This window comes from Pygocentrus nattereri, chromosome 10 (assembly GCF_015220715.1).
Source record: "Pygocentrus nattereri isolate fPygNat1 chromosome 10, fPygNat1.pri, whole genome shotgun sequence".
In the NCBI taxonomy this organism is placed as follows: domain Eukaryota; kingdom Metazoa; phylum Chordata; class Actinopteri; order Characiformes; family Serrasalmidae; genus Pygocentrus; species Pygocentrus nattereri.
Genome location: NC_051220.1, coordinates 29,190,705 through 29,201,725, shown reverse-complemented (window position 1 = coordinate 29,201,725; position 11,021 = coordinate 29,190,705). Strand labels below are relative to the sequence as shown.

Sequence of the window (11,021 nt, the reverse complement as noted above, 5' to 3'; positions counted from 1 at the left end):
TTGAGGACCAAACTGGTTCTCTTGGCCTGTCATGCTGTATGTAATATAGTTTCTCGCTTGTGGATAAACTGGTACTGGAACATCTCAGCTCAGGAGGATGTAGTTTGCCTTTTTGTGCGGAATTTTTAAACTTTACTGCTATGCATTTATTTGACACAGCACACTTTTTCTTCAAGAAATTGTTCCAGGCTATTGTAACACTAGAAAAAGAGCTGTTCAGATAGGTAAGAAAATATTTTTTTAAAATACGTTTGTCATTTAAAAATTTCCTTTTAAAACAAACATGCTCACCAGTCAGTTCATTACAAAGCTAATGAAATGAGCTGAAAGCATGCTCTCTCCCTCTAATTCACCCATCTGTGAGGACCAGTTCAAATATCCTGAAGCTCTCATAGCGCTGTTTCCAAAATAACTGCTCTATACATTTTTCCATTAATAAATTTGCTCTCTGGTTTTGAGGCATCCAACATAACAGGAACACAAGAATAAGTTAAGAGTAACATTAAGTTAGTGTACCCAAGATTGTTCTACAATGTGTATGAATGAGCCATTTAGGTGAATAATACAAATAGTTCATAATGTATTAAACAGATAAATAGCTGTTATAAGACAATTTAAAATTTTAATCAGAAACATTTAGAAATGTATGAAAAGGATATCTGCACTGCAAAGTGCCTGTATTTGGAGCAATTGTTTGTCCAGAAAAGCTTGCCCCTGAAGCATTTAGTTACCTCATACCTCATGGCATTATTTAGTTAATAGATATATTGCCTGATTCAAAATGCCTAAGCAAAGTATCCTCTACAGAGATCACACTTCTGAGCACACAGTTACTGTTTAATTGTTGAATTATTGAAAAATATATTGAAAATATATAGGAAAAAACATAAAATGTGGCAATATGTTAAACTCAAATACATATTCATGACTGAAATTTGCATTAAAATGTCATACTTAAGTGTTCTCTTTAGAGGATGTGTTAACTCATTTTCACTTAGGAAACTGACAAAACATATTTGACCTTTGGCAAGGTACTGTACTGTAGACAAGTTGGCTTATGGTTAGCGATTAAAGCTTCTATCAGCTATAATTCCATAATGTAGTAACACACACCCACAAATAGTGCATTTTTGTTCCAAATGACATCATTCTCTCTGCCAAAATCAGCCAATATAATACACTTCAGGGTTTTATTTTCTTAAGCTTGTAACTGGACCATTCAAATGAACGAAACCAGGTTAAACTTGATTTGTGAAAAATATTAGTCTTGTTTTTGTCTGTTAGTAGCCTGTGCAAACCACCATTCCTGCCATTCTAAAATATTTAAAAATTCATTAACATATGGGATTATTTTTTTTTATTTATTTTCATTTTGTTTCACAATAGTGGCTAATAGTGTACTGTAAAGGCAGAGATATTTGATTAATAAAGTATAACCATAATCAAATAAATAGAAATCTATGCGTTGTTATATGAAGAAAAGTCCAGATATTTGCTCCTTTTCTCACTCACCCCAATGTCACCTGCTCACCCTCTCTCGCTCTTTCTCTATATCTCTCTCTCTTGGGGGGAGGGGGGCGCATTTTGAGCTTATTTAAATATATTGTGAGTATGGCCTTGCTCTAGTTGTTTAGGAACATGACACCTCACCGCATTAAACGTAATAATGTAAAACGCTGACACAGGGGCTCTGATAACTAGAGTCCTATTTTTATCTGTCAGTCATGAGTAGATCGGGGAATTATAAAATGAGAAATGGGGCTCTGAGTTTGTAGATTTCATATACAAACACAATCAAAAAACTCGCAAATTCACTCGTTTTAGGCATTACCTGATTTATGAAAACTTTTATCCATTATCATGCATAAATCAAAGAGGGTTTTCAGTTTCTTGACCAAACACTGGCTGATCCTGATACATTTAATCTGCAACGTCAAACTCTACAAAAGCATGTGAAACTGAAGTCAGTTTCTCATTCTCCAGCTTCTCGTTTGAATATTCCTGTTCCACCTTCAATGGTGCAGCAGTTACATTCTAGTGCCTCAGACACCATTTAAGGTGGAATGGGAAAATTCAAACGAGAAGCTGCTAATGAGAAGCAACTTCAGAATGTGAAAAAAGAGACATTTTACAAGAAACTGCTCTACTTTTCTGGAGAGGTTTCCAGCTGGAAAAGTGGCTACAGCTGAGCTCAAGCTTAAAGCAGAGCAAAGTAAGTTTGCGTTTTTGCTTGTATTATTTTTACCCTACACTAAGACATTAGCACATGATGAGACACATGCACAGCCAAGATGGTAAAATGGATTCAAAATGTTGTGGCTCCCAAGATGGTTTGATTTTTGTTGAAAGGACAAAATGACTCTTACTAACATTTAGTTTGCTACCCCTGCACTAGCTTTTAGTGTAGTGTGCTGCCACAGACTGTCCAGATGCTGCACTTCCGCACTTTGCAAAGTTCCGCCTGCTGCATTCCGTCAACATTACAATATCAATCATAACATTCAGAAAATCATTTTTTGACATTTGTCCACTTCCGCATCGCAATTAACTGATTTTTTTTCCCACCACCCCTGCTAATTAAGTCACCAGATCTGTGAAAAATTTCACAACTACAGTTGTGCCTGTTAGTCTTTTATTGACAAGTTTTGGCCCTAAAATATTAAAAAAAGGAGTTTTTGACCTGGAACACTTTCAGATATATACACCACCAGTAACCATGTAAACTCACTTTTGTAGACATTACCGTAGAGAGTTCAGTGTGATTGATTTGCACAGTTCTCTTCACATTTCCATTTGCAACAATAGAGTATTTCAGTTATTAGGTCAAGTGCAATGCATATAACGTGTCAAATAAAAATATGAAAGGAGGCTCAAATTACTTTAACTTGATTTGTGAAATCTTCAACAGCAATGTTTTTGTCTGCCAGTCATTTATTAATTAGCTTCTGTGCTAAATGCACAACAGTTGTGTAAGATTGTGAAAATGGAAAAATTGTCCGTTGTGGTGGAAAAAAAAAACAACCTGCGTCCAAAAGGAGTTTTGCCAGTTTACTGGATGCTGGACAAAACAGTTTTTATAATGAAGGAAATGTGTGTGAAAAATAGAAATTAAGACAGAAAAATCATGCTAAATATGAACAATTTAAGAAAAATGAAATAAAATGGAAATGCAGACTTATTGGAGCCTAAAATGGTACATGACATCTCCTCGTTTCCTTGATAGAAACAGCCTTGAACATCATGGAGATAGCTTCCAGGCACAGAAACATCCAATCTAACTAATAACCCCCACCAGACAGAGGTAGGGAGAAAGACACAGACCCTCATCATCAATAAGCGTCGAAATGCATCAACTGGATTGATAGTCGCCCCTCTAATCTATGCGTGGGTATGTTTTCACATAGGTATGTGTGTATGTGTGTGTGCGTGTATATATGTATGTGCTTGTGTGTGTGCGTGTGGGTGTGTGTTTGTCTATGTGAGTTGGAGTAGAGCCTGACTCTGATAGCTCCCTAGAACCCAACAACCTTGACCATCACAGATAAGCTTTAGGCACAGAAGAAAATCCACACACTGTAACATCTGTAATGATTATATCTCTGATTCTTTTAAAATACCATTTAATAACCTATAGTTGGAAGGGCAAGATCCCCCCAAAAATATATTGTTTGGTGGTCAAGATCCCCAGATTGCTTACAGTTCATTGTATTTAATTGTGTTATACAGCCCTGATCCCATTACCATGTGTACAAATGGGGTATTTCAATTATTTTGTCATACATTGGCACAGTATACCCATGTAAAGAGATGAAAGCAGGCTCAACTGTGAAAATTGTCACAACTACATTTGTGTCTGTCAGTGTTTTTTAATAAGCTTTTACAACATAAATCTGACTAATAGGGGGTTTTAAACTTGGAACGGTATTTCAGTTATATCCTGCCAACAAACACATGAATTCAGCTGTTTTAAGTATGACCTACTTCGTGAGAACTTTTACAGAGTTCTGTATGGTTGCTTAAGGAGCTTTATTCACAATTTAAAACAAATTCAACTGACATATGCATTGCCTGATTTGTGAAAAAGTAGATGTACAGTGGTGTGAAAAAGTGTTTGCCCCCTTCCTCATTTCCTGTTTTTTTGCATGTTTGTCACACTTAAGTGTTTCGGAACATCAAACCAATTTAAACAATAGTCAAGGACAACACAAGTAAACACAAAATGCAATTTGTAAATGAAGGGGTTTATTATTAAAGGAGAAAAAAAATCCAAACCATCATGGCCCTGTGTGAAAAAGTGATTGCCCCCCTCGTTAAAACATACTATAACTGTGGTTTTTAACACCTGAGTTCAATTTCTCTAGCCACACCCAGGCCTGATTATTGCCACACCTGTTCTCAATCAAGACATCACTTAAATAGGAGCTGCCTGACACAGTAAAGTCCACCAAAAGATCCTTAAAAGCTACACATCATGCCGAGATCCAAAGAAATTCAGGAACAATTGAGAAAGAAAGTAATTGAGATCTATCAGTCTGGAAAGGGTTATAAAGCCATTTCCAAAGCTTTGGGAATCCAGCGAACCACAGTGAGAGCCATTATCCACAAATGGCGAAGACATGGAACAGTGGTGAACCTTCCCAGGAGTGGCCGGCCGCCCAAAATTACCCCAAGAGCGCAGCGACGACTCATCCAAGAGGTCACAAAAGACCCCACAACAACGTCCAAAGAACTGCAGGCCTCACTTGCTTCACTTGTTAAGGTCAGCGTTCATGCCTCCACCATCAGAAAAAGACTGGGCAAAAATGGCCTGCATGGCAGAGTTCCAAGAAGAAAACCACTGCTGAGCAAAAAGAACATTAAAGCTCGTCTCAATTTTTCCAAAACACATCTTGATGATCCCCAACACTTTTGGGAAAACATTCTGTGGACCGATGAGACAAAAGTGGAACTCTTTGGAAGGTGTGTGTCCCATTTCATCTGGCGTAAAAGGAACACTGCATTTCAGAAAAAGAACATTATACCAACAGTAAAATATGGTGGTGGTAGTGTGATGGTCTGGGGCTGTTTTGCTGCGTCAGGACCTGGAAGACTTGCTGTGATAAATGGAACTATGAATTCTGCTGTCTACCAAAAGATCCTGAAGGAGAATGTCCGACCATCTGTTCGTGAACTCAAGATGAAACGAAATTGGGTTCTGCAGCAGGGCAATGATCCTAAACACACCAGCACGTCCACCACTGAATGGCTGAAGAAAAACAAAATGAAGACTTTGGAGTGGCCTAGCCAAAGTCCTGACCTGAATCCTATTGAGATGTTGTGGTATGACCTTAAAAAGGCCGTTCATGCTCGAAAACCCTCTAATGTAACTGAATTAGAACAATTCTGCAAAGATGAGTGGGCCAAAATTCCTCCAGAACGCTGTAAACGACTCATTGCAAGTTATCGCAAACGCTTGGTTGCAGTTGTTGCTGCTAAGGGTGGCCCAACCAGTTATTAGGTTTAGGGGGCAATCACTTTTTCACACAGGGCCATGATGGTTTGGATTTTTTTTCTCCTTTAATAATAAACACCTTCATTTACAAATTGCATTTTGTGTTTACTTGTGTTGTCCTTGACTATTGTTTAAACTGGTTTGATGTTCCGAAACACTTAAGTGTGACAAACATGCAAAAAAACAGGAAATGAGGAAGGGGGCAAACACTTTTTCACACCACTGTATGTGGTTATTGCAGGTATATCTATCTGAACTACTGTTCCATTAGTCAAAACCCAAAAGTTTAGTGCTGAAATCCCAATTAAATCCCAATATGTTGAACCATCGTCCAACCATATATCCATATGAAGCTCACGTGCTTCATATGGAACGATAAACATCCTAGACAGAGACTTTATCCACCATATGACAGAGGTTTGAAATGGTATCACTGGGCAGCACAAATACATGAAACAATGTTTTATTTCATGGCAGAACCATTACCAGCTTGGGTATTAATTGAATCATATGGTATAAAGAAACACCCATTAATGCTACATCTCATCTGAAAGTACAATTCTTCAAAAACAAATAGCAACACATTTCTCTGTTTGGTATGAAATTATGTGCTACATTGGAACACATTTTTCACATTTTTCTCGTTTCAGCATGATTTTTGGTAATGATCATTTTTGCCCTGGAAGGTCTGACCTAGGTTTTAGGAAGTGATTAAAGCAAGGCATAAGCAGTGTGTCAGATCTTCATAAGGAAGGGAAACTTATTAAATTTTAAGAGCACATATAATATCCCCTAAAACAAAAAAAAGTTTGTTTTTTTATATCTTCAAGTAAGACACTTTATTCCTACAAAACACCAATGTCAAGACACTGCCATTACCATTACTAGAAAAATAACCTTAGATCATTTAGGAGGAAAAGACCAGATTTCTGTCCTTTAGTTTTATGGTGGGTAAAACAATAGAATCGTCTAACTATAAACTTCAAGCCTGGAAGAAAGACCTACAGGAGGAAATATCTAGGGAGGAATAAAGACTTACCTGTCTGAAAGAAGTAAACAATCAATATAAATTTAAAACTTCTTCAAGTGGCTAGTTAGATGGTACATTACACCACCCAGACAATATCACTTAAACCCAAATATTCCACAAAATTGTATTAAGTCTAAAACAGAATAAAGGGACACTATTCCACTGCATGTGGGAGTGCTGTATATAGTCTCATTGATTAGCAACAATTGATTATCCTCTTAGTCCTGAATTGTGTATTCTGCATATTCAAGTTCATAAAGAAGAATCCTGTTTGATCTAGCTTGTGTGGACGAAACCAGTCCTGCGTGTTCGCTGATGCAAAACAAATGAGACGAGTAGATCAGACTGAAGTGAAACAAACGGTTTTATTACAGAATTCTGGAGAGGTTACAAACAGAGAACATGCATCATGTATCTCCCAAGTAAGCTCTGACCCCTTCTCATCTGACTCCTTTTTTATAGTCGCATGACAGCTCCTCCCTTACCCAAGATATCAGTAGATTCCATCAAGCCTCCAATGTGTGCGTTAGCTCAGCTCACCAATCTATACCATAAAAGTTTAAGTATGTGCTCAGACGTGAGCGCGTCTGCAAGGTCAGCTTAAGGTATCCCCTGTGTTTATCAACTCCCCCCGTTTTCCAGACAATGGCTCTGCTTATCTGACAGGTTGAAACTGTTATCTGACAGGATGAACATACTGTTCATATGTGCAATAACAACAATTGTGTGTGTAGAGTACTTAAATCTGGTGCACATACATACTGTAAATTCTATATATTGTTTTAAATTATACATACTGTAAATTCTATATATTGTTTAAAATTATACATACTGTAAATTCTATATATTGTTTTAAATTATTAGTAAAGTGTTTATTTTTACATAAATGGCTGCAACTGTAACAACTGCAATGTCCCCCTGGGATCAATAAAGGAATCTGAATGACTGAATGAATGACTGAATGAAACACATGTGTGGTGTGCTAAACCCAGTGTCTACTACTATTAGCTTCGATTTATTTCCTGTTATCTGACGTCCTTGTGTATTCCACCGTTAGTCAGCACACAGCCTCATGTGCTGACTCTTAGCTCTTAGAATTGGACAATATGACCATTAAGTTTTCAATGCTAAACATAAGCTTTCTTTAATAAATCTTAAAAGAGCAATATGAACAATAATAAGGCTAATAATTCTGCACTTGTCTCCTTGAAGTCAAATGTATATTAGTTTGTTCCTGGTGTATAACAGTGGTTCAGAAGAACCACTGACCTAAAGCAGCGCATTAGAAAAAAAAAATTGTTTAACTTTTTTGTTTAAAGCCAAAGTGAAAGAGTTCAGAGATGTAAGGGAGGTTTTCCTGATTTATTTAATAAGAGGGAAACTTCTGACTATAATGACTGATGATTAAATAATCGTATTTTGATATTGTGTAAATATAGCTGGAACTGTGTTTTTTGCTTCATTGTATAACTGGGTGAAAGGTGACCCTTTGGGAACCTTCGAGGCCTGGCTGAGAACCACTCCTGCTGACGTCATTAAGATGCGTTTGAGAGACACTATCTTTGTTGGCCTAGTCTTGCCAGTGACCCTGTGTTCAGTTTCTGAACTAATCAGCCTTGTTTATTCCCGTTGATTTTCAGTTTGTTCTGTGTTTAAAGGGATGTATGGACAGGTCATGTATACACAGACATTAGGTTAGAGCATCTGTACTCTGGATAGGGATTTTATTAGACAAACAGCTACTGGTATAAACACAAACAAGTAATATAAATATGACTATTTGACTAATACAACAAGGAAAAGACAATCATATATATATAAACACACACACACACACACACACACACACACACACACAGACACTTTGAACATGCAACTCCACCACTTTTCAGCTTCATGTAAAATATTTATAGCAGTATGCAGATCAGACTAATAATTTTAGCAACAGATAATGGAAATAACACTGTTACAGTAACAGGCAATGTAACCGAATCTCTGAACTGAGTAAATGAATATCTATCAGAATACATAAGATTATTCCTATTACTAATATTGTTTGTCTTCCTTTCTGGTATCGACATATACAGCATTATTATCAGAGTATTTGTCAAAATGATTTTGCATCTCTGAAAGTCCTAAACGTAAGTAAGCAGCTTTAATAAAGCATTTAAAATCATAGTTCCTGGACGGCTGAAAATAATTTGCAATGCAAACAAATTACAGAGTGAATTAGTGGAGGCTTTGAAGGAAATTTTTGGAAGTCAAATGAAGTTAACAGTAGGTTACTGTTGAGACGAGCTGAATGTACCTGATTGTTATGTGGTATTTCATGCAAATAGTTCTGTTGGGCATCCCAACAGCCAGACTCAGTTGGGTATTTACGTCCTACCCTCACCCCACTAATACAGTATCTGGCGTGGGAGCATCTCAACTCAGAAAGGTGTAGATAGCTCTTGGTTTGTGTTTAGAGCTCTTCTCAAAAGAAGTGGAAGAATTCTATAGATATTTTAGATATTTTCATACTTCATTCCTTTGATATTATTTAACAGCAAACATTGATATATTTTTGGGATTCAGGTTAGTAGCAGAAAACAGCCAAGAAAAAGAGTCTTTGAGAAAGGTAAGAAATAATTTTGTGCTTCTATGTTTCTATGATTTTAAACCAATGAAATATTTGTCTCAGCACTAGACAAAATATTGAATGCATTATTTTTTTTTATTTGAAAACTCGAGTTACCCTTTGCAGTATGTTAAAACCGCATGATGAAGAGACCAATAGAAATGGCCAGAATTACTTGACAAAAAATCTTGTTACATGAATTACAAGTTATATAGAATATTTTTCCTTCTCCTGTAAAGTTACAATTTTGGAGGTTTGTACTGACATCAATGATGTACAGCATTAAGCTAGTGGTTATGTGAGGTACTTAACTGACTCAACAGTAAGTAAAGAAGCCAAAGAGAAATGAAAAACTAAGTACTTGGTAGCTACTAATAAAACAATTATATTATAATACTGTTGTCTTATAATATACTTCATATTCATATAATTATTCTGAGGTGTGTGTTCTACTCTTTGACATCCAAATGACGCACTGATTCCATTCAGCATTTTTAGAATAGATAACAGAGACTTGCACAAAATGGCTTCAGGTGCTTCAGTGTTAACTGAAATAGAATAAAAAGTGAAGTACACACCTTAAAATGTATTAAATTAATTTGACAGGTCTGTCTGGAAGTCATAGGACTAGGAAACTGCAGGGGACAAAATGCACAAGAGTGAAACTTAAAGGGGAACTCCACCACTTAAAAAAACTGCTGAAAAATTAAGTTGTTAAGATGTTATTAAAGTCAGTCAGAGTGGTTTGATGTGAAAGGCTACATTGTAAAGAAACTTACACAGTCAAAATTGTCATGAATATGCTGCCTGATGTCTGAGACATTTACAGTAATCCAGTAGAGGATTTTGCTTATTTATGTTCAGCTTATATATATATATATTTTTTGTGTGTGTGTGTGTGTGTGTGTGTGTGTGTGCAGGGAGTTATGAGGCAAAATAGTACCTAAAGAAAAGTCACAAGGTTACATCTTCGGTATGTTTAGTCAGGGAACATAATTGCATCATAATTTATTGCAATTATGTTGTACTGACTCCAAACCCTCTGCCTCATCTCATGGCTTTTTTCATTTTATTGTTCTGTTTCAAATAATTTTATTATGAAAAAGTACAAATATCTACCTTCCCCCTAGGAAAAACATACTTAAGGTACAGATACAGATACAGTTGGACCTTAAAGACAGTGAATTCTCCTGCACTTAACATATCGCTGCTGTTGGAAAACACACCTTGTATCTCCATTTTTGTTGTTTTCAGTTTTTGTCAGAATTTGAAAATGCCTGTTGGTTTTTACATTGTTTGTGAATTTCACGATAAATGGACCAAAAGAAATGGTCCAAAATGACTCGGAAAGATGTCTAGTTCCATTGACTTGTAGTAAAGCTTGTAGTTTTTCCTTCTCCTGTAAAGTTACTGTTTTGGAGATACAAGGTTTTTTTCCCAACAATAGCAATATGCACATAACATTGACTATTTATATTAAATATTTATTCTGTGTGCAATTTATATATGTATAAAATGTATTTATAATTTGATTTGATTGCTTTTTAATAATCTAGTAAATGAGACTAATAAAGAATTTAGGGAGTGATGCCAGTCATAATGGGTGTTATAAATCACTACGATCTCATTTTCATGATCTGTTTTTGATTTGCATTTGTTTCCTTACATGAATGATTGTGATCTTTTCAGTCTCAGAAAATCCTGCCTCAAAATGAAATCCTGTACAGAGTTTATTCTCATCTTGCTGGGATTGTTTATCAAGGTTGGTCCATTTTTCCAGAATTATCTGTAAGAGAGTCTGGTTAGTTCTAACAGCAACAGGGATGGGGTTTATATGAGGCGATGGAAAATAAATACATTGCAGATAAAACATGGGTAAC

The 11,021-nt window shown here is 36.1% G+C and overlaps 1 protein-coding gene across 6 annotated transcripts in view; it reads left to right on the top strand.

Moving 5' to 3' along the window:
• LOC108428712 (adhesion G-protein coupled receptor F3-like) overlaps positions 1-11,021 on the top strand; it is a 26,085-nt gene continuing 15,064 nt past the window's right edge. For 2 of the 6 annotated variants that reach the window (XM_017699944.2, XM_017699938.2), the window contains exon 1: positions 10,766-10,903. In XM_017699944.2, the coding sequence (XP_017555433.1) occupies positions 10,808-10,903 (96 nt within the window). In that variant the 5' untranslated portion in view covers positions 10,766-10,807. Of the gene's footprint in view, positions 225-8,943; positions 9,142-10,061; positions 10,115-10,765; positions 10,904-11,021 lie in introns of those variants that run through there. The other 4 variants (XM_017699940.1, XM_037542018.1, XM_017699943.1 and 1 more) reach the window with 4 other exon arrangements.